General features: G+C 35.3%; 1 protein-coding gene across 1 annotated transcript in view; it reads left to right on the top strand.

Moving 5' to 3' along the window:
• Window positions 1-25,156, top strand: part of LOC136263846 (E3 ubiquitin-protein ligase rnf213-alpha-like) — a 247,317-nt gene that overhangs the window by 214,184 nt on the left and 7,977 nt on the right. Inside the window, exons 72-91 of the mRNA XM_066058473.1 lie at window positions 2,003-2,105; window positions 4,167-4,562; window positions 4,958-5,080; window positions 5,138-5,224; window positions 5,943-5,996; window positions 6,944-7,171; window positions 9,056-9,131; window positions 9,199-9,239; window positions 9,745-9,824; window positions 9,872-10,016; window positions 10,928-11,129; window positions 11,190-11,342; window positions 12,355-12,521; window positions 12,575-12,716; window positions 13,049-13,126; window positions 14,048-14,243; window positions 14,313-14,607; window positions 23,289-23,480; window positions 24,523-24,612; window positions 24,984-25,153. Of these exons, the coding sequence (XP_065914545.1) occupies window positions 2,003-2,105; window positions 4,167-4,562; window positions 4,958-5,080; window positions 5,138-5,224; window positions 5,943-5,996; window positions 6,944-7,171; window positions 9,056-9,131; window positions 9,199-9,239; window positions 9,745-9,824; window positions 9,872-10,016; window positions 10,928-11,129; window positions 11,190-11,342; window positions 12,355-12,521; window positions 12,575-12,716; window positions 13,049-13,126; window positions 14,048-14,243; window positions 14,313-14,607; window positions 23,289-23,480; window positions 24,523-24,612; window positions 24,984-25,153 (3,018 nt within the window). The remainder of the gene's footprint in view (window positions 1-2,002; window positions 2,106-4,166; window positions 4,563-4,957; window positions 5,081-5,137; window positions 5,225-5,942; window positions 5,997-6,943; window positions 7,172-9,055; window positions 9,132-9,198; window positions 9,240-9,744; window positions 9,825-9,871; window positions 10,017-10,927; window positions 11,130-11,189; window positions 11,343-12,354; window positions 12,522-12,574; window positions 12,717-13,048; window positions 13,127-14,047; window positions 14,244-14,312; window positions 14,608-23,288; window positions 23,481-24,522; window positions 24,613-24,983; window positions 25,154-25,156) is intronic.

The raw sequence follows: 25,156 nt of genomic DNA, 5'->3' as shown, positions 1-25,156 counted from the left end.
ACAGTTCTGGTGTTTAAATGGCTTCACAGCGCTACTAAATGTTTGGGCAGCTGGCCCATGTAAGAAGAGTTATTAACAAGAAACGAGGGCTCAGGTGAACACAAACAGACTATAGTCATCATTCCCAAGACATGCAATACACATACTCCACTTCATTTTCCTTCCAAAATAAATTTTGCATATTGCATTTTATACTGTTATTTAAACAAGGATTTTTACATTCACTTCATTAAAAATCTTGAATTTGATCATATCTTATCAATTGTATTGTATGTCCTGCGTATCATTTTGAGGCAGCTAAAATTTGTTGCACTGTTTTGGATTTGAATACTGTTACTCACCAATGCATAAATTCAAGTTTTCATGTTGTTTAAAAGAAGAGTTCATACAGGTTTTGGCAATTGAATTCATCCTTTTGGCAATTGAATTCGTCACTTTGGCTATTGAATTCATCACGTTGGTACAAGAATTTGTCATACTTAAGTTGCCTTCAAGAAAACAACTGCTCATTACGAAGTGAATTATTTTTGCCATGGAGAGTTGCATTTGAGACACTAGAAGGTAATTGAAGCTGGTTGTACGCGAAACTGATAGCTGTCTGGAAAGTTAATTAGCTTGTTCGGGGAGTGACCACACCCAGCAATAATGGTGCAGTACAGTTGCAAATGTTGCTGTAGGAGTTGTAGTGGAGGAATTATCACCTTATAAAGAGTTGTTTACGACAGTTTTACCAGAACAAGATCTTGTAGCAGCTGCTACATCTTGCTTTTGTGTTTTCTCCAGCTGCCAATCTTGTTATGGACTAATTTTCATGCCAAAGTGACAAATACAATTGCCAAAGTGACGAATTCAATAGCCAAAGCGACGAATTCATTTGCCAATGGGACAAATTCAATTGCAAAAGCAACGAATCCAATTGCCAGAACCTGCAATTTAGAAATCATGAACTCTTGTTTAAAACAATTAAAATAAATTTAGCTTTTGTAATAGGAGAGTCAAAATAGAAACTGTACTTTGCTTATGGTCAAATTTATCATAGCACCTAAGCACAGTAAACATATGTGACCGTCTCAGCAAAAATCCGTCTAGTTCGCACAAGCAGCATATGTGACCTGGCCTGCGAAAACAGGGCATGTGGGCACACAATTTTTGCCTACCTTTTCAAATTTTTATTACTTATAACTTTTTGTAGCATTATGCTATGGCAATGCAATTTTTAGCTATTGATACACATTTAATTGGCTTTATGATGCAAGTTAATATTCTATTCTATTACTGAGATATGGACTGTAGCACGACGGGGTGTAGTTAGTGCCCACATGCCCGGTTTTCGCAGGCCAGGTCACATATTGAGAAAAATGAAATTTAAAGGAATTGGTGAAATTACGTGTTTCACAAAGAAAATTTTACACAAGTGTTAATTGAGCCATAACTCTGGAAAGGAAGTGTTGAATCAATTAAACCTATATACCATCTTATTCAACTACTCATGGGAAGTTTGAAAATCTTTCTGTATCCCAATGGTTTGCGTGTTACGCGTGTTTGTTTACAATGTGGTAAACGTAAACAAAATCGATGCCTATGCACAAGTAACTGCAGGGCTAAAACTATACCTTGGCTGATCTGCCAATCCATGGTGAACACTGTAAGCCAAATTCCAACTTTGTAGACTAATCCAAACGAAAGTTATGACTGCTAATGTAAGCGCCTGTAGTTTATTTTTAGTGTAGTCACTGTACAAATTGATTTCCTTACTTTTCCTACTTTCTAGCACTGTAATAAACTACTTACCATAATTGACTGAAATTTGGTGAACCATTCCTTGGACTATGCAGATAATGCTGAGAAAATAAAAGAAATTTGGATTTTGTGCAAGCTACTTGTTTTCGCTGAGATGGTCTCATATGGAATATTGTAATTATGTGTAGATAAAGTACTATATATTAACTTGTATCGCTAAAATCTATGGTGTGAAGTTTAATACACTGTTGTATGTATGTAGGGCTGAAACCATGGACAGTCTCAAACATTATTTTGACAAATCACGGCAACTTGCTGAAAAAAATGACAAAGATTTGTATGTGTTGTGTACTCAGTGTTTTGAGGTATGTGTCCAAATAATGGAGTATATAGACATATATTTAGTATATTTTAACACTGATCAATGAGAAATACGTAAATATGTTACTTCTATAAAGCAACTACCCAATTGTGTACTCTTGCATGGATTTTAGGCTGACATTGGGTTTTGTCAAACAGTACAGTAGTACTGTTTAAGTAGGAATCCCCAGAAATGATGAGCGCCACCAAAAATATCGCCTTTTAAAAACTAGTTCAGAAACTTCTTACGCGACAAAAATCACCTTTAAAGAATAATATTAATCCATCTAGCATCAAATGTAGCATTAAAAACAAGAAAGCGCTTACTGGTGGCCGGATATAGAATTTTTTTTAAATCTTCAAAACTTGAAATTTCGTCTCACTCACTCACTCACTCACTGACCACAGTCGCAAGCCTAGAGCCCAAACAAAGCAGTGCACGGTCACCACTTTATGCCACAACAGCAAACTCACCGGTGGGATGTGCCTTTTGGGGTTCCGACAAGTGTATGCCCTGTGCACCTTGTCTTTTCTTTTATCTTCAATCAGGCTGCTTGTCTTCTTCTTCATCCAATGAAACCATATCAAGGCATTAATTTTCCATATCAACACTTTCTTTAAGCAGCATAATAGATGCAACACTAAATTATTTAAGGCGCTTAGACTACACTACTGTACGGAGGCACCGGTACTCCACGATAGGACACAACACCACGCCTATTCTTTATTCTACGTATTATCGATCAAGACCACGATGACTACGCCCATTTTATGCTAGCTGTATTTGTGACCACACACCTTCAAGTTGGTAGGCTCGGATTCGAGATTCTCTTATCTAATACTATATGAATCAATCAAAACCACAATGACCACACCCTTTTTTTGGGCAAGCACACATCTTTGCAGGCTGACTCGAGATACTCTAGTACAGCAGTCACCCTAATAGAACAGTCACATGTTTATAGCTAGCTGTATGCTTCATCAAAAAACTAAACCAACTAGTATATTAAAAATTATATATTTAAAAATGAAGTAGGAATCCAAGTAATAAAAAGTAGTGAAACAAGAGATGAACAATGGTAGCTATTACAGTATAGCTCAGTGGGAAATCCTACTTTGGCATTGAACACAAAATAATTGTTATACCATGCCAAAGTAGGATTTCCCACTGAGCTATACTGTAATAGCTACCATTGTTCATCTCTTGTTTCACTACTTTTTATCACTTAGATTCCTACTTCATTTTTAAATTTATAATTTTTAATATACTAGTTTTATTTTACAAACTTGCAATACTATTTAACTCTTAAAGCCACACAGGTCAGGTTACTGGGCATTATGCAAGACTGTAGACTATAGCCTTGTTACTTTTTTCAAAGCATTCTTTCTCTAGCTATGCAATATATGTCCTTATACTCATGATGTAATGACAAATAAATGATATCTCAGGGGTCTTGAAGGTTTGGTGACCAAAATCACATCACAAAAAAAAAAGCTTGTGCAGAACCTGAAAATGATATAAAAGTTACCACCAGCTAGGCCCACTCACTTTTAATCCAGATCAATTGATTTGCTAGTTCGTTGGTGAATTGACCCATAAACAGTTTGCAAAATTCAAGCCACAAGCAATATGACTGGCAAGACTAAGGATTCAAAGTACTGTAATAAAAAACTTCACTGCTAAGACAATAGCAAAAAAAGCTTCACTGCTAAGACAATAGCAAAAAAAGCTTCTTCATTGCTTTATGCCTCTGCTGTTACAATAGTTATTCTACCTTTCCCAAATAGCCCAATTACCAAACATTAATTCTTCAAAGCTTTTAAGCTTTAAAAATTAAAATGGCAGTCATGAGCACTTGTCTGACTTGGTATGACACTGTTTGAACTCCTACAGTACATGATGGTGTGTGGCCTGATGGCATGTGCTGCTATACGTGCAGGTGTAAAGGGCACATGCTCACAATGTGACTATCGTATACATATGCAAGTAGGTAGATGAACCACACATGTACAAATGCATGGATTTTAGTTTGACAGTGGGTTTACTTTTTATTTTATTTTTGCAGGATGAACATTACAAATGTGCAGTTGATTATGAAACTGCGGATGCTGATGAAAACTACCTGGTTCTTTTAAAGGCAGGTTTTGATGACTACTTACAATCACATTCATTGTTTACAGTGGAAAACTTGAAAGCAATTGCCACACTTCGTTACTGTTTATCTCAGCTTGCCGATTTTCTTCATTTTTCATGTCAACATGGGCTGAAAAATGCACTACCTAAATATTGGAAAGAAGTCATTGACTACATTCCTACGAAGTTTTCCTTACATAAAAGCAAACATCCTGCTGAATACTTTGTAAAGTATATTGTACGGAAGCATGGCGTTGAGACATTTAATGCATTGAGAACATCTTACCCGTGGATAGTTCCAGATCACCTTAAGAGCAAAGAAGAAAAGGTAGTGCTACATAAGAGGAATCTGTACATATACAGTAGGCTGCAAAAAAAACTTTATGTTTTGTAATTGTAATTATACTGTAGTCACGTAATTACAAAAGCGTAATTACAAATTATGCTCTATTGGTAATTATGAATATATTGTAAATATGGTTGGTGAAAAACCACTTTTTTGCATAATTATGGATTACAGTCAAAATATAATTACAGTACAAACATATGTAATTACTTAGTAATCACAGTACAAACATGCATAATTACTTAGTAATCACACTGTAATTACAATTACGAAATGTAAACTTTTTGCAACCTACTGTATGTAGGTATCTTGCAGTATTACATTGATGTATAAAATGTTTCTAATATGCCTTTACATCATGGTGAAACTCTCTGTAGGGTGATCATATTATCAATCCTGCTCAAGTGTACCATGAAATTGAAGAGTTCAACAAATTGTCTGAAGCAGTAACAATTTTTATTGCAAGCGCTGATACCAGTCAGCTAGATAAGGCATTGAAGGTATAGTTTTGTTTATATGAAAGTCATGTTTTTAAAATCTTCATTACTTTCTCACAGGTGTTAACCAAGCCCAATGATTCAGTGTTGATTGTAATGGCTTTTTACGCTAATGTGGTACTTAAAATGCCTTCAACAGATATTTCAGTATGTGATTACAATGCACAACACCAAACGAACACTAAACATCATCTGTAATATGTATACATAGTGGTTCAAACCATCATAGTTATAAAGTGATAATTATTGTGAAGTTTCATAACGTTGTAACTAGAGGTGGGCGATAGCAAATTTTTCACAAGACGATCGATAGTAATGAAAATGTCACAATAACGATATGTATCACGATAGTATCTAAATGACAGATCAGTAGTTAGCTGCTTGTACAATTGAGAAATTTGTGAACAAACTTGCTAATTTATACATTGTTTACACCTAATCATTGCTCCTTTCTTGTGAAAAGGCAAGAATATGGTTCATGAATAGAACTATTTAGTAGTCATTTAGAAGTTTTACATCCATCACGATAGTGTGGAGGCTAAATATCACGATACGATTTGAAAATTTATATCTCGATACTCAATATTTTTTACTATTGCCCAGCTCTAATTGTAACACTTGAGAGCCAATTGATTCAACAATCACATATTAATGGGTCTTCTTGTTATAAATACAATATTTAAAGATTGGGGATTTTTTGAAATAGTAGTGACTTCATTGTGTTCAGTTTCCGTTTTATCGTACACTATTATTAAGACATTATGTACGTACACTATCATCATCATCATTATTATTATGTTGGATATGTTGTTAGGATAATAGGATATGTTGTAATGTTGTATATTTATTCTTTCATCTATTTCAGGTTTTTAATAATCTAAAGAGTTGTGTGGATTCTTCATCAATTATAAACGCTGATGTATGTAACGATAAGCATTATAATATAAGAATATGTTACGATATGTTCAGGCCCCTTAATTTACTAACCACACCATTGCACACATTTGCCATCCTTGGAGCTCACAAGTTTAATAATATTTTTAGTGTAAATAAAAGTCTTCTGAGCTTCCAAGTAAATTTTGATACTTTTTATATCGATACAGATGTACTGTAATTATTGCAGTAGTGGCTTTTACAGGGCTCGTAGAATATATGTTAATCATGAGATGTTGTCTTGTAATGCTGAATTTGTCTGTGGTTATAATTTTCTTGTAGTTATACTTTGGTAAATACCAAAATAGAAATTTCCCACATACGTAGCATATACTTATATGTTATTATACGTTTTAGTACTGTTTATGGAATGGATCTCTACTTCATTTTTAAGTGAATAAATTTTAAGGCTTTGCAGCAATGCAAGTGCTGAAGGTCTGTAGTACTGCCTGTTTAAAGGTGTTAAGTATGTTTGAAAAGTTGGTGACAGGTAAAAAATCCATGATTAAGCCTTAGCAATATAAATGATCATAGCAAAAATTAGAAAAAAAAATAAAATTAGAAAAGAATTCATACACAATATCAGCAGCAATCCAATGCTGAATTGGAATCAATTGAGGTTTACCTGTAACATGCTGTTCATTGACATTCACATTCTTTGTGTTCTAATCTAAAGCTGATTGTCACCAGCTAACAGCCAGTAAATCCTGAGCATGATTTTGCTATTGTAGGATCACCATACCGTATCTCTAAGAGCAGGGAATTATAATTTTCATGCATGAGTACATGAGAATTAGTAGTCAATGCTTATAAAGAAGGAATTCTAATAATATTTCTATGAACTACTCCAGTTATTTGACACCTAAGTGTACACATAAAAGACAATTACATACATAACATTATATTGAATTGTTTTGCTGGTATTGTTTCTAGTTGAAGAATGTAACTAAACAGATTTTGGAAGGAAAATGCAATGACGTAGTTGAAAAGAGAATCAAAGCTGCTAATGCTCCACATTTCAAACAAATTGTTGGAATTCTTGTTCATTGTGTGTCTGTGCTTCTACAACAAAAAGATGTACCAATTTTAAAACCTTGTGTTCAGTTGCTGTTGAATCCTAGTTTGATGAAACAAAAGATTACTGGTTCATCAGATGTAAAAGTAAGAGTTGTATACAGTAGCTGCATTGGTACAATACTTACAAGTATATAAATGAAAAAAGACACCTGCAACAAATGATGTAAGATTAAAAATAATTGTGACCAGATTTTACAAAACCGATCCAAATCGCACATCAGGCAAAATCAAACTAACACCACCAGTGGATAGCTACACTATCGTACTACTAGTTTTGACCCTCAGTACTACTCAAACTATTCGAGGCTGGTTTTAACAGACGTCTTTTCTGGGTAGTGTGGGCTCAGATTTTCTATCTTATTTGGCGGAAAACTCTACAAGCAGCTACAAGTACTGGACATGGCCTGAAAGGTAACAGATTAATGCATCTTTTGTGTAAATTTCATACGCATGCTTGCTATCCTTGGAGAGTTATGCTGGCTTCAATTCTTCAAAACCGTTTATCTCGAAACTTCTAATGTGCGATTTGGATCGTTTTTCCAAAATCTAGTCTCAATTAGTAAACTTGTGTAGCAGTTAGTGCTGGGGAATATCACAATTATCATAAGATGATCAATAGTGATGAAATATCAGCGATAGCACTTGAATAGCAAGTAGATCCACTATAGCAAGAGAATAGTACATTCTACTTTATTTATTTATTTAAACCACAGCAAGGTGAAATACTTGAATGTCATTGGCTACTTACAAGTATCTAAATCCTGTAAATCCCTGGTTTATGTGTCAATAGATCTCTGTCTCTGAGGCGATGCAAAACATGGCAGTTACATGCTTGTAACATTGACAATGCATAAGCATTTAACTGGATAGCAAGTACAGTTACAAGTTACAGGTTGGGTTTGTTTCTACTAATGAACGCTGTGAAGGTACAACAAGTAGCAGTGAAGATACAGTCTAAATAAGTTAGACATCAAAACACAGGGTTCCATGGAATTTAGAAACCCAAACTTTATATGTATTACTCATATCTGTATTACTCATATCTAATTATTGTTACTTTCTAGTAATGAAGTAAGTTCAACATTAATGAAATAGTACTGTTAAGTGCAAAGTACACCTATCATGGTAGTGTAGAGGCCAACAATCATGATCATGATTTAACCCTTAAACCCGCATAATCCAGAAAACTGGATTTGATAAAACACAAACGAAAAACACACAATATTTTAGCCATTTTACATACATGCATGGTTTTAAACAGGCATATCTTGCAAAGCATTTATCCAATCTCTTAGAAATAGAGATTTTCTAACCTGGGAAGGTCTACCCTTTGTAACAGTATGCAAACTATTAACAAACAACAAGGAACTCATGCACTATGAAGCGATGAATCAGTTTGTTTTGTTTCACATCCGTATCGTTAGTGTTCTTGCCAGCCATTTGGTCAATCACATGATCATTGTATATCAACGGAATCGCCATCACGTGATGACCAAGATGACACCAAGAAAATGTTTCTACGATGAAGTACGGCCAAGTTATGGCGTTTGGTGTATCGATGTGCAAAGGAAGATGAAGAGATAGTTCTTTTGTACTTTAAAGGCACAGAGTAAAATTCTGAGATGAAAGGATGCGACGAAGGATAGACTCATTTAAAGCGCAATTTAACGGTGAGTAACATGGTGTTTGTAGTTTTTAGACAGCTTTAACAGTTCTTGTTCTATATTAGTTTGTTTAAAAGGCGTGCGTATAATCTAGTTTTCTGGATTATGCGTTTACAGTGCTTGCGTTTTGTAAAACGGCTGCAGGTTTAAGGGTTAAACTAAATAATAAAAAATGTCATGTGCATGATTATTGCCCCCAACACCAATGGTTGTACTAGTGGCTCAGTACAGGGCTAATTGTGTTTGGTATAGTTATAAAGCTATACCTACGTATCATGTTTAAGATTTTTGTTCCATTTTGCAGCATCCCTATTTTCCAACAATGCCAATTCCATCAGAAAACCTGGCAACTTCTGATGATTTATTGGGATCATACTATAGTGAGCTAAACTCGCTTTTACACTTTTATTATAATTATTTTATATGTTTCTAATTTTATCCCCACAGCATGTGGCAATCAGCACACATTTCTAGTGATTGCTGATGATGTACGTAAGCAATACACACATTCAATAATATGTATTTGTACATGCACAGTTGGTTTATCACTGTATATGGCGGCTATCATTAGCCTGTTGAAGCTAATTGGTCAAGCTACACAAAACACTGTACTGTATATGTTTAATGCAAATAATGAGTACTGTAAAAGTAACAGAAAGATTTACATTGAGGAAAGTAGATAGCTATGGCTCTACATTTCCTAAATTGTGCAGAATCACATAAGTGGTATTACAGCACTTCTGAAAGTTGTTGGCTGTTGCTGTTGCCCAAGCACTGTGGTGAGTACCACATCTGTTAGTTTCCAACATTAACACAGTTTGAACAGCATAAACTTCATATACCTGTCATTATTAAACCGATTAACACTAACATCATTGCAGGCCGCCATATGTGACTGTAAAGAAAATCATAAATCTGGCCACTAAAAGTGTCCAGTTTAGGATATTAAAATATTGATTTACATTGTGTTGTATTATGATTGATTGAATGCAGTGTGAAAAGTTTGATGAAGATGTAAAATGTGAATGTGGGTCAGTAGCTCATAAAAGTGGCAGTAGTAAGTTTAAACCAAAGTAAGTGTAAGTTTCTACAAATGCATGTGAGCTAGCTGTTGTCACAGAGTGATTGATACTGGCCACATACTTGGAAAAGCTGATGCACGTAGTAAAGAACCTGAACATGTTAGAAGTTTGATGCATAAGAACTGTACAATGATAAGAGTACTACTACATGCCATTCTGACTTGGAACAGCTGTTTTTCAGAGGTAACCATATCTTTAATTGTTACCAGATCTGCAGGAATCCCATATGTTAGTGCCAACCTAATTTTACAGTAGAATGTAATAAACGCAATGGGTGAAATATTTCCAAAATTGAAACTTGTTTCACATTGAAGGAAGGTGATAACAGCAAAAACTATATGGTAGCATCATGATCCCCAAAGCAAAAGATGGTTGAAAATCTTTGTTTCGTGTCAGTACTCCTAGGGAGAGAGAAGATAATTATGAACGTTAGTTTGCCTTACGTTGGATAAGCATTTTGTCATTGTTTTTTTCTCACGTTTTTGTCTTTGCCCAGCTTCTAGGAAATACCTGAAAGACAAAACATATCCATCTATGGCTTCACCTGTTAATGGAGAATCCAATGGTGCAAGTTACATATCAGTACAGGACTGCATTCCAAAGTTATGACCATTTATTTAAGCACCTGTAGTTTATTTTTTGTATTATCACTGTACAAATCAATTTCTCTGCTATTACCACTCTGTAGCACTGCAACTTCAAAAGTTCTTGGCTTCTAGAGTTGAAACTTTGGTTGACCATTTCTTTGGTGATCTAGATAAAGAAAATGTAATAAAATGGAATTCTGAAAATGCACTAACATACGGGGTTCTTGCAGATCTGGTCACAAATTTTTCAAGGTTGCATACTGTGTACTAATTATCAATGATAAATGCAATTTAACATCCCCAGTTTGCAGAATTGATGCTCAATTATATGTGCATCAATTTTCAGCTGTGCTTTTTCCTTTAAAGTATTCCTCACTTACTACCGAATTTGACATTTATGTGATTTTCTGAAATTACTTATGTAATTTACTTATGTAATTTTACTACTAGTTCTGTTTGCAAGCACATTTTCCTAATCCAAGTATTCTTCTATTTCCACCTCAACAGAATGGGAACCAACGTAGTGATCTGTCAAGCTTTGTTAATCCAAGTGTTCAAGCTGATGCTCTGCCACAATTCTTTTGGAAAAATCTAGAGAAGGATCTGTGTTTGCTAGCAACTTCACTAAGTTGCAGTTTTGATGATGCAGTTTTAGTTGTTCATTTGTTATTCAAACGAATAGCTGAGACACCTGCTGGTGATTTTCCAGGTAAAATAATAGTATTTTGAGTTGACTTGAACAATTATCTTATATGTGTATCATATACAGGCTGGTCCACTGCCAAGAGTCCAAATGATATTGAGTGGTCTACTGATGAAAACAGGCAATCATGGGAAGAAAAAATTAACAAATACCTAATTGAACCACTCATTGATAAGATTGATCAAAGATTAAAGACCTTGTATAGTGCTATAATAAAAGGTACAATACTGTACTAACAGTACGTACGTGTATAGTCCATCCACTTTTTAAAAATTGAATATGAAATTCTAATAGAAAAGATCTCAGAAATTAACTTACTGCAAAAGCACATAAAGTGTGGCACTGTCAACTGTAGCTTTGTATTGTACAAGTCTAGGCCCAGGTCAAATATCCTCAAAAAATGCTTTTAGGAGATTTTCAGAACTTTCTATCACCAGACCACCTGGTCCCCATTATATAGCTGGGTAGACTGGAGCATTGTGAGTAAGTTACAAGCAACAGCAACAGCAACTGGGAAAAAGCAGAACTACCAGGTCAATGCTTTAATCACTTAGCTGTGCTGACATTTATTAAGCACACTCACAAGAAACCTCTTCACAAGTGAGATGCTGTACAGGATAAACCTAGTATTGAGTTTGGTAAAGCTGGGAAAGTCGGTTTACATTAGTTACTTTGTGTAATCTGATGTTATATAATAGCAATGACAATTGTAGTACAATAAAGTTATGTTAATAATTGAGATATGGATCAGTCTCTTCCATGGCACTGTTTGTTTAAAGATAGTGGCTGTCACCGTATGTAGGGTAAAAATCAGTACCAACAGGTAAATGCACAATGCCAGCAAGGAGTGCTATCTAGCTACAACCTGTGGCTATACAGTGCATCATGTGCTTTGAGAATACCATGTATGGTCATGCACATGCAGCAATGTGGGGTGTGATTTAGCAACAGTGTGGCATATACCATAACAACAATTTGCATAGCGCTACAATGAAGTGTCATGCATGTGTAGAATATAAGTGTTCTGTACAGTTTTAGTTCCAAGAACAATGGTAGTCCATCTTTCTCTGCTAAATTTTTTAAGTAAAAAAATATATATTTTTTGAGAACGCAGCACAATTGTTCAGTTTTTGTTTTCTATCTACAATAGTCTATATTATATAGGTGCTAGTGCAAAATTAGAAACAATGCTTAGTTTGTTGTTGTGCTAAAATAATTATTTTTTGAACAGATACTGATACCTTTTACTTGAGTATGTATGAAAGTAAGACCGAAAGTGATGATCAGGGTGCTATACATGCTGCATTGTGGAGATACCGGACCAGAGTGTCACTGGAACATTTGTTGCATTCCCTAAAGAGTAAAGATCACAAGATACTTAGTTATTTTCTTCATCAGGTATAGCTTATATCATTTTGCTTTTACGTATGTAGAACTTACATTAATTGCAGGAATCAGTACTAAGAGCAATGCAGTATTTACCTGGAATATTAAAACTGCAAAAGTACTTGTTTGATCACTTCCACCAAGAAGTAGGACAAGAAAGACAGTTACGTGAAACTATTGGAAGTTATAAAAAGTCATTAAAACAAGGTGACGAGTAACTCCATACTCACTGCTGGATAATTTAACACAAATTATATAAATTTTGTACCAGATGCAGTTGCCATATATTCATACTTCTGTATTCATCAATCTGCAAACTATAAAAAAAGCCTGTCTTGCTCATGCGCATTATATCAGAGCTTGTTTGCAGGGTTTCTTTTTGTGGAACAATATGTTTGTTTATGGTACTAAAGTTTCTGAATGTTATAGTACCTTAGGTTCAAAATTTTGTGTAAATGTTACCAGTGAAAATGGTGTTTTCATTTTTAATTATTGTGGTGATTTTTACAATTTTTAAATGATAGTGTATTTTTAAATAGAGAAAGAGATGTTTGCTGAAATGGTGAATGCTTTTAATAAGGCATGGCTACTGCTAAAGAGTCAACTTCAAAATAATGGTTAGTTGAATATTTGTAGCACTTAACTGTCTTTGTTGTAATGATGTGAGAGGATATTGTTTAGGGGTTTTCAGCTGGGGATTTGCTGCTAGCATTTCATTATTGCAGCTAGCACTGTTGGCTGCTCTAGGTGCAGGACCTCCACTACTGTACCTGTTATTATTTTAATTGTGTTATTAATCAACGTTAGTGATTGCAAGTACAAGAATACTGAGAAAAATATAAATATTAAGTAGTAGTTTAAGAAAATGGTGCCATTCATTAATACGTATAATATAGAGATTGGAGTCTAAGTCAAACATTTGTTGACTTTCATATTATTATATGTCAGATAATATGTTTGAACTTTGTATAATAGGTAGATTATTCACAAACAAATTTCCAACTTACTCACGTATTCCTTTAAGTGGTTTTACATGTAGTTATGACAAAACAATCAATTCACCAACAATGGTACTGAAATTTGGCTTTGGACCTCCTTTATGTGTGCCAAATTTAAGACAATGAGTAAAGCACTTCTATTTTACAACAGATGTTGTAAATGTGTGAAAAAAGAAAACAAAGAAAATTTTACTATTATTTTATTTGCACATACTGTAAGTGAAATATGCTGCCTGGAGCAGAATTCCACTGTAGAATCATTTCATTTACAGTACAAGATGAGTACTCATGCATGAAAGTCGTGTTATTATGTACCTGTTAATAGGTGATTGGTGTGGTGCGCTGGCTTCTTAGGCTACACAACACACTGCTGCATGTAGTGATTGCTGTTGTTAATGAATAACTACTGCTTGTACAGTACTGTTATAGAAAGGTTTTCTGCATAGACGTACAAGGCTTTCTACTATTAAAGTTTTGAAATTGTTTACCTGTGGTGATTGTAACAATTTAATTTTGTTTATTTTCATTATTTGTCAACAGGTCGATTAAGAGTACCTCCTGAATACGTAAATGCTACACCAGAAATTACTGATGATACTATATTGGCATATTTGTTACCAACTACGACAGGAGAAGGAATTTGCAGCACATCACTGGTTGATTTCCTAGTAAAGCAACACAATGAATTCATGACATACTGCTATAATAATCTACCAGAAACTTATGATAATCCTCAGTAAGTCACCTGTTATAGGATTTTAGTAATCTGTGATCACCATGTGTATTCTCTATGTCATTTCTGAAGGATGTGTAAAAAGCTATTGCAACATGCAATACCGCTGAGTCAGCTTCAAACTTGCCATGTCATTTCCTATGAGTACAAGCTAATCCCAGTAATACTCACCCACTGTCAATATTCTCTACATTATGGAAAAGGAACTGATGTTGAATATGATCATCAAGCTATAGAAAGAGATTTGTTTGACAAGTTTATCTTTGGCAAACCACTAATTCTGATTGATAGAATGCCAAGAGTTGTGCTCCGGAAAGATGCTCATGATGCTACTTTTTATCAGTCTATTTTAGCTAAAGTCCCACAGGTAAATCTTACAAGTTTGTGTGATCCTTTTGAAGTACTTGCATAATACTTTTGAAGTGACAAGATTATTTACACCAAATGCTGGCAAGGGTTGACTCTGTCTATATTATAATAATGTGTGCTTACCTATATCTACATATGCACACCCACAGTCCTATGTTATTATTGTAAACTAGCACCATTGCAAGAAATGAAGGCTTCAAGCACTTACAACACTTTTAGTAAGTCAATGCAACTGTGTGGCTTATACTGTAGTTGTGTTAAGTTGTCTTCAAAGTTGTTTTGATGCAGTTCCCATATATATATCTGCAACAGGTACTTAGCAATTGCAAAAGTACATTTCTGGTCTCATAGGTTACTAAGAAAATAGGAATGCAATTAAAAGTAGGAGGTGAGGAAATGGGAGGTTTCATACTTGTAAAAGCTGAACATTAAGAGCCACCATTTATAAATGGTACATTTAATCATAAGGCTGAGTACCTTTAGTGACATAGTTGCGTTTGTGAAATTGTGCCAATGCATATGGGAAGGTTTGGTATAATCTAAGACACTGGTGTGACAGACAAGTGTGTTCTTGATGAGAATTAAAATTAAAATAAAGAGATTTTCCTGCCTATACATACAGGCATGTAGGGATACACAACTTTGTGATCCCTTCACTAACATAAAAAAATAATTATTGTTTTTTAACCGACAGCCAGCCAATGACCAGCTGTGAGTGTGTACCCCAGTTACTGAAATTGGTTTAGAAAAATGTGTGTCCGGGTGTATACATGTGTGCATATCAGCCCATCCATACCAACATGAACAAACTAAAAGTAGACTTCATGTCAGTAATTCAGGCTATTACAGACTAGAGTTGCAACGATATATCGATGTATCGATACGAATTGATACATAATGAGAGTGATACAGGATCGATTCAAATTTACCTGAATCAATACATCGATGTATTGATTAATCGGTATTTGAGCATGCGCACTTGAACCAATTAATGTATTTGCTGAGTTGTTAAAAATGGCGTCTGGCAGTGATACACATGACAGAATAGTCTGAAACCCTATGGGGAAAAGCCACGTGTGGAAGCATTTTGGGTTTTTCACTAATGAAGAAGAGATTCTGGTAAGAGAGAAAGCTGTTTGTCGACTTTGTTTGGCAGAAGTTTTATATTCTAAGAATACAACTAACCTTCGTACTCATTTGGAACGGCACCATCAAAATGAATACTCACTATTGTTAAAGGAGGAGGGAGGCAAAGACAAACTTTTAGAGCAAACGCAGCCAACGCTACTGAAGGTTTTAGAACGAAGTCAGCCACTACCAAAAGACAGTGAATGATGGCAAAGTTTGGTTGAGGCAGTTGGTAACTTAATTGCGTCTGATATGCAGCCATTGTCCGTGGTGGAGAACGCTGGATTCAAACAATTGATGCATACAGCTGAGCCACGTTTTAAAATTCCATCTCGACCTTACTTTATAAATACGGTGATTCCAGTACACCCGTAAAAGAGAGAAAACTGAGAAATTGTTATCTTCTGTGCAGTACTGCAGTGTGACTACGGATAATTGGACGGCTCAGCATAGCACAAAAAGCTATATTAGCCTCACTGTTCACTGTGTCACCTCTTCGTGGGAACTTGCAAGCTACTGTTTATCAACAAAGGAACTACCAGGAGAGCACACAGCTACTAATATTAGCAGTGCAATGCAACAGATGTTGAGTGACTGGAACATCAACAATGAAAAAGTAGTGGCTGTAGTTACCGACAATACCAAAAATATGGTAAATGCAATCAGTGATCTGGATTTGTTCAACTTACCTTGTATTGGCCACACGTTGCAACTTGGGGTGAAGAAGGCATTTGATGCGCCAAAAGTCCACTCAACACTTGCTCGAGTTGGAAGACTAGTGGCCCATTTTCATAGGTCACCAAAATCTATGTCAAAATTAAGGGAGAAGCAAAAGCTGTTGAGCTTACATGAACACCAGTTGATAAATGACTGCATCACAAGATGGGGTAGCACATACGAAATGTTAAAGAGGTTCTTAGAGCAACAACAAGCTATTTGTGCTATGCTGTTGGAAGATGGAGGTAATAGATCACTCATGCCTTCTACAGATGAAATTGCTACCATGGAGGAATTGGTTAAAATTTTGGAACATTTTTACCAGGCAACAGAAATTTTTAGTGGAGAATTATACCCAACTATTGGTGTGGTATTCCCAATACTAAATCATCTTTTAACAGTGTTGCTAGTTACAGACAGCAATGATAAAGATATTACAAAGACAATTAAAGAAAAAATAAAGCAAAATTTGATAACCAGATACCGAGGTGGTAAAATTGAAAATATACTTCATGTATCCATGTACTTGGATCCCAGATTCAAACAGCTTCCTATGCTTACAGAACGACAAAAAATGGTGGTACAAAGTGCAGTCAAGGTTGAGCTAACATCTACAATATTGCAAGAAAGGGATTATAACCTAAAGACAGAGCAAACAGCAAATCAGTCTGAATCTACCACACACTCTTGATTAGAGGAACCACAACCTAAGCGTACAAAGTTAGAGAAGTTTTTCATTGTGTCTGTTTGAAGTGGGTGTGTCATGCACTGAAAACTTGAGTGGGACTTTCCTACACAAAAAGTAGAATAAAGATAGCAGAATTAGGGACCATAGAAATAAAAAGCAGTCAAACAAGAGAGGGTATCTCTACCCTTGCAACAATACTAATATAAATTTAATCCTTACTTTAAGGGATCATAGAAATAGAAAGCAGTGAAACAAGGGAAGGCACCTACTACTCTAACTATGCTAGTGCAAATTTTAATCCCCACTTCAGTTTTGACAAGGATAGCAGCGTAGCCCCCCCAAAAATTGGCAATATTGTGCACTTTTTCATAAAGCCATGAAACTTTCCACATAAATAGTACTCCTCAATGCATGTATTTTTAGATATAGTGCCATGGCTGATTTGACCTTTGGTGACCTTTACAGCCATTTTTGTACAAAAAAATGTCTAACTCCCTGAGGCAGGGGATGGTATATTTAGCAGAATAGTGGAATTGATGGAAACAGTCGAATCATAGTTTACAGACTATGGACAGCCTTAGAACACCCACTTCCAGTTAGCTACTCACCACAATTGATGCTCATGGTCTTTGTAGCACCGATTTTCTGTCTTCTTGCAGCTTAACATCATCTGTGGCACTCTTAGAGTGTAGTCATATCACACCCTGTATTTTGAAGCACATATTACTAGAAGTGCCTTCAAGGGGGGCACTTATAATTGAAAATCTGTAAACACCACCCTGAGAAAATAAAGTATGGCCACCCAAGACTAAGCCTGACCATTCAACACCAATTTGCTGCAATTCAAAACATGGTAATCAATCACATAAAATTAGTATTGGTATTAATTGTATAGGCTTGGAGAGCCTGTAAAGCCTGATCTGTACAAAAAAAATAGAGATAAGACTACCATCTAAGAATTGATTACCACAGAGTAAATTGCAAGAATACAGAAAATTGGTGCTACAAAGACCATGAGCTTCAATTGTGGTGAGTTTTACGTAGCTGTACTTATATATGTAACAGTGAGTAGCTAACTGGTAGTGGGTGTTCTAAGGCTTTCCATAATCTGTAAAATTAATGATGATTCTGCTGTTTCCGCCAATTCTGCCGTTTCCACCAATTCCGCTAAATATACCATCCCCTGAGGCAGTACTTAACTTGTTAAAACATGGTATCAAACAAAGATCTTGCTGATAGAAACAACTTGGTTTTTATTTGAAGTCAGTAAGTGATTTCATTACAAAGTTATGATCATTTTTACTAGCTGCAAAATTTGATAAGTTTACCTGCCCTCGAGGTGTGAATTACCTGTAGGCAGATAATTATGCATAAATTTATCAAATTTTGCAGCTAATAAATATACTCATAACTTAAGAATGAAATCACCTATTGATTTCAAATGAAAACTAAGTTGTTTCTATTAGCATGACTTTTGTTTGGTATCATGTTTTTTAACAAGTTAATTACTGCCTCAGGGAGTTAAAGACAAAAGGATCAATTTTCTGTACAAAAATGGCCGTAAAGGTCACCTAAGGTCAAATCAGCAATGGCACTATATCTAAAAATACATGTATTGAGGAGTACTATTTATGTGGAAAGTTTCATGGCTTTATGAAAAAGTGCACAATTTTTTGGTTGTGCCACTATCATGTACCACGGTAGTGGTACATAATAGGGATCAGGCAGAAATTTTTCAAAACACTCTAATAGAACGCACGCCAAAAGCAGCCTTCCGGGCTTTAAATTTTATTTCTAAAACATTCTAGACCTTTCTTTTGTGTTTACAACACTAGCCAACAAGTATTAAAAGTAAGGGAAATGGTTTTAGGTGTTTTTTAAAATTTTGAAAACGGTTAGATTCTCCATCTTCTTCTTTCTTTCTTCTTTCTTTCTTGTTTCGCGCGCCTACAGCTCGTAGGAAGTAGATATCAGCCCTAAAAACGTATGGCGTATTTAAAAAACATTCGTACCCAGGTCTGTGTGGTATTAAAATCTTCCCTCTCTAATGCGATTGCGAGATATAGAGCAAGAATCACTCTTCGAGACGCCATTCGATCGAGAAGCCATACAGATGATAATATAGAATTGTTTAAAATTCCATTGCTTTAGCTCACAGGACTAAAATGCATCAAGTTGTATCACACTAAACATTAAACATAACTATTGTTCACTGAAACTCGGGTTTTAGACTTCCTTCATTACGAGACAGTGAAGGGGGTGTGGCCCGCACCTCGTCACTTAAACTATTACTGTACGCCTTTCGTGTATACTTTCTATTATATTCTTCAGCTGTTTACCAGCTAAGAGTAGACATAACAAGGCTTGTAAGCTATTGGAACACACTGGTAAATTTCGAATTGAAAAGGGGTGTGTCCCTTCCGTACGCGATTGAAAAATGAAAAGCGGGATACTCCGTATACTCAGCACTTTAATTGGAGTCGACCACGTTTTGTCAAGCGTGTGTTTTACTCGTGTTGAGATTTCGCACCGCTTCGTTGCAGTAAACGGTCACACTAGTGGATTTATCTACTCGTCAAAGGAAAGTGGTATTGTTTACTGTATTGTTAACTGTATTGTTAACTAATTGTTTATTAAACTTATTTATGTAATTGTTTATTGCCAGTTGATATTACAATGGGTTTCTTTATTAAACAATCATGTACTGTTGAACGTATATTTAAGAAGTAGTCCATGTGCATGGACATGAAAAAAATCATGAAACTAGTGGGGCAAAAAAATTATTAATTTTCAACAAGTAGAATAGGGATCAAAGATTTGATTTTGAAAAAAACTGCGTAAACAAGAAGTAATAGGGATGATAATCCACAAAATTCTATGCATCATCAGTTCAAAGCAAGTTATTTGAATAGTGTACACTCAATTTGCGATTCCTATTTCAACTTGTGGTTAAATTTTGTTAAAATGTTGAAATAGGAATCGCAAATTGAGTGTACACTATTCAAATAACTTGCTTTGAACTGATGATGCATAGAATTTTGTGGATTATCATCCCTATTACTTCTTGTTTACGCAGTTTTTTTCAAAATCAAATCTTTGATCCCTATTCTACTTGTTGAAAATTAATAATTTTTTTGCCCCACTAGTACTATATAAGACTGAAATAGGGATTAAATTTGCACTAGAATTCCTCCCTGCTTTTATATTTCTATGATCCCTACTCAAATTTGAAATTCCTAATTATTCCTTCTACTTGTAACATTACAGCATAACAGGTTACATACAGGGCTTTTTAAAACCATTATAACAGGTTTTGTAAAATGTTTAGACAACATTCGGTTATATACTGTACCTTGTGCGAATGCCTGATAGAGATTTGATAGTATGCAGACTATTTTTCCCTAATGGGACTTTAAGTGTGGACAAGCTGAAGGTGCACACTAAGAAGTTCTTCTTGGCTGTTTTATGCTTGTCAGTAAGCATAACTCGTGACTGATGACCCTGCGTCAGAGAAAAGACATATCAGCCATCACAATGCATCTCAGGTTGGACATGTTCATGTGAACTGTACATTTTCATTGGAAAATCTTCGTTTCAAGACAATTTTATTATGCATGCACTGCAGCTACTGCAGTTGGTGAAAGGACTTGTGTTGGGCTAAAGTGATGTTGAATGGTGTGGAAATCTAGGTCATGATGTTTGCCATTGTAGAGTTACACGTTTCTGAAGGCATCAGTCAGTCAGTCAGTCAGACAGGAGTCAGTAGATCTTTTTTCAATTCTGTAGCAACTTGTTGAAAGTAATCTTTGTTGAAGGCTATAATAGTCATTTTTAACCAATATTGCCACGTTGTCGTGAAGGAAAAGTGAGGCTGGTTTTCGGTAGATATCTTTTCATAAGAAATCCCAAACCTTAGTGGTCCTTACTCCTACTATACAGTACTATCTGATACGGCACTAGATTTAACAGTTAGCAATGTATCTAATGCAAGATGCCTAGTCAATATAGATGAAAAATATCCTTAACACATAACATGTGAAATAAAATGAATCACTGTGTCAGTGTCAGTTCAGGCGAGAAAGTACATGTGTATCACATCATTCTGTCCACATTTGTGGCAAATCTCCGAATCATATTGTTAGGAGCTTAGCCATTACTTGGGCTGTACAATGCATTTTCCCTTTTTAGCTAGGTACACATGGTTCTGCTAAAACTCTATCTCATGCCAAATCATTTTCCAATACCAGTATCACTCCTTTCACTGGAAGACTCAGCTATACTACAACCTACACTATGTCAGAATAATATTTGTAAATTAACAGTGTGCAGTGGTATACCAACTACTCCCGGCTTCACTCCTTAAAATACGTAAAACATGAATACCAGTATTCATTAAACCTGCTTAAGGTAATAAATAATACACTCCAACAATGACGACTGATGCTCCTGTATCTTGCAAAATAGTCACAGGGACCAGAGAATCTGAGCCAGGAGCAGAAATTGTTTCTTCAGAAACAAAAGGTGAATATACACTTGCAATGCTAGAAGCACATGTTCTTCCTTTGAAAACCTTTCATGTGTCTGAATTGCAGTTTGCTGATTATGGCTTGGAGTTGAATTTAGATGGACAGATACCAACAGTTGAACATCACATGTCCTCTTCTCCTACAGCATTGGCATGTGTGACTGACAGGATAACTTTGGCCCCGTCAGTGGCTGTAATATCCAACTCTACCATCCCTCATGTTATTTGGCTCATTACACTTGCACCAAGTTGTTAGGTGTACGGTGTCATGATCCCAGTATTATTGTACTGCATGATATGACTTACAACTGTCATCAAGTGCATTTTCACAGTTCCAGTAGTGGAGGTTAGTTGGCGAGTCTGTACAACACTAATATCCAAAGTATCAAAAATCTGCAAGGGTGTAGCCAGGGGGTTCGGATGGTTCGGACAAACCCCACTTTCTTTGGTTTATTTATTAAATATTGCTGGAAAATGATGTTTTGAATATAGTGGAGTACAAGCTGAGTCTTGAAGATACTGACTATCAACAACTGAGGGGTTCAAGCTTCTTTTAATGTTACTACTTGAGGGCATATTTTGTGTATGCATCATTTTTGTTTAAATGTGGTCCAGGGGAAGCACCCAGGCCCTTCTTTCCTCCCCCAACGACATTCCACTTCAAATCCAAACCCCTTCAAGAAATTCCTGGCTACGTCCCTGATCTGTATGTGTCACTCCTTTTGCCTTACCTCTGTATGTGAACATACAACAGAAATACTGCTACAGTATTATTAAATGGTCTTTTTGGGTACCTATGCCTGGTACAAAGGGTTAATTACAAATCGCACAGTTCTAATGTTAATCTTCAACTTTTAATCTTCTTCATCTTCGACAAGGAGTATTTACAATGTAGTAACATCTGATTTCCCTCCCAGACCAACCCCCAGCTTGTTACACTGCTAGACTTATATGATTATGAATCGCAACACTCAACTCATAAATTGATTCATTTGTGACACATCATGTGAGAGGATGCCACTCACATGACATATTGTACTGTATACTAAACTATAGGAATTATGTTTGAGATAGAAAATAAATAGCAGTCATAATATAATTTCAGAGTCAATTTATACTGCCTGACATAGGCCATTTGTCAGGAAAATAATTATCATGCATGGCCGACCATAATGGAACCTGCCTGACAAAATGTCAGATCAAAATAGAAGGAAGTTGTAGTTTTTATAGTGAAGCATTGTCACGCAATTTGACAACAATGATTTGTATTATTATTATTATACGTAGGTTGAGTCACTCTGTTCTATCATAAGGATTTTCCTATTATGACAAACTGTGTATCAATGTCAGGTAATGCTTTAGGTTGCCTGACATTTTCACTGGGATTTGAAAAACATTATAATTGTCTCTGGATCAAAAACCATATCACACAAAAGTTACACACATTATTTGTTTTGTCTCTTGTAATTTTATAAAAATAATGAAGGTGACAAAGGGTTTAATTAATTAAACAATTAGGAATGTACTTTTTATAATGCATTGCTAATTATGCATGGTCTACTCCATTTATACACACTGAAACATAGATATACAATTAACCTGTTATAATTTTAAAATGCAGGAAGATTTGCCACTTGAAAAGAAGAAGAGTCTTCTAGTTGAGATAAAGAAACTGAACCATCAAAAATTGAGTGAATTTTTGGATGTCATAGAAATTGTTTTAGGATTTTTAGCATCTGCTGGAGGTGCACCTGACAAAACATTCCATCAGTATGTCACAAAGACGCTGGCAATGCAACGAAGTTTGCCTAAGGTAATCACTTTCAATGAGCCTAATGAATAATTATTAAATATACAAATTGTAACTTTTGCACTGGTAATGAATGGTACATCTGAAAAGTCTACCAAAAAAAAAAAATTTTTTTTTTAAATTTTATCACAATTCAACATGTATATAGCCCGTTATCTCGCCGTTCTTCAAAAGGTTTAAATGGTGGGTTGTAGTTTTTTATTTGTTTCAATTAAGGACTGAAATTTCAAACATACAATAGCATGTAATCAACTTTCTTTGCAAGATTACTATAACTATAAACTCTGTCAACGCATTTGTTGCTCTATCAAGTGGAGGAAGTTTGTAAGTACTTTATTACATCTGTGAATGCAAACACCGCCTATGTCTAATGCCTACTAGACAGGTGACTAGAGAATTAACAACTATCGGGTTATTAATGGAATGATCTTTTTCAACTTCTATATGTATATGTGGGAACATCAGAAGTTGTCCTGGGTGTTATTACCTGATGATCAGTACTAGTAAATGCCAAACTACTGAATGACAACCAAATATCACCCAGCGTTTTAATTTCCTAGAGAAAGCATAGTACCTAACATATCATATGCATCTAGTTTTAAATTATTGCCTAAGCACAGCAATAGCTTTATTTCAACTGTTATGTACATATGACAAGAGCTTTCACTGGCAAAAGATATGTACATTGTTGCTCAACAAATGATTACCCTCTTTCTACAGTACCACTCAATTGCAACGTTGTATCGCAAGAGTGCAAGTATTAAAAACTTGTTAATTAAAGAGTGTGGCACCCATTTTGAGTATTCGTCCCAAATAAATGGGATGAATACTATTGAGTGAAAAGGGTGCCACACCCTTTTGGTGAGATTTTTAATCACTTGCACTCTCACGAGACTTTAATCACTAATACTGTACATGCATGCACCATGAATTATTATTGCAACACACTCTCCTGCACTAAATGAATTATATATGTATGATTACATGTATGTGTGTATATATACAGTAGTTAAGTGTATGTTTACGCTGTTTCTTGTATGTGTAGCCCACCAGAGACTGTGTTCTTGCAAATGCTATTTCACTGTGGGGACTTGTGTCTGTAGTGCAGAGTTGTCAATTAACAGAATTGAAAAAGGTAAAGAAATTATATAATAGAATCAAAGTTGTGATGGGATTACAGAAATAAGTGGCCATAAGGGCTTCTATTCATGGTTGAAAATAGCTTCAATTACAAGGAAGAATTTTTAAAGTGCATCCAATGTTAGAAAAGGAGTCAAAAGTTGGCTGACCATTTTTCAAAGATAGAGAAGTATTTTTGTAGGGACGATTGCTTGTGAAAATAAAATCATGAAAATGTTGATAAGTTGTTTATTTGCAATTACAACAGTTCATGTGGTATGTTGAACCTGAAACCTTCTCTAATTGTTCATCCATAGCCATCTAACCATTCACAATTATTATGTGATTATTCAATTGTACTTATACATTCCTATTGCTTCTTCACAGGCACCTTTTGACAGACTTGACAAAGCATACCGTGCTCCTCTTGAGAAAACTAATCTTCAACAAGCACTTCAGAAGATTGCTTCACCTATTGATTTTTTGATTGCTCTACACAACTTCATTGTTGTGCATGTCAGTCATGCATCACCTGACGAATATAAACCAAAGTGGAGGTA

The sequence above is a fragment of the Dysidea avara genome, chromosome 1 (assembly GCF_963678975.1).
Source record: "Dysidea avara chromosome 1, odDysAvar1.4, whole genome shotgun sequence".
In the NCBI taxonomy this organism is placed as follows: Eukaryota; Metazoa; Porifera; class Demospongiae; order Dictyoceratida; family Dysideidae; genus Dysidea; species Dysidea avara.
This window is presented reverse-complemented; position numbering and strand designations above follow the sequence as displayed.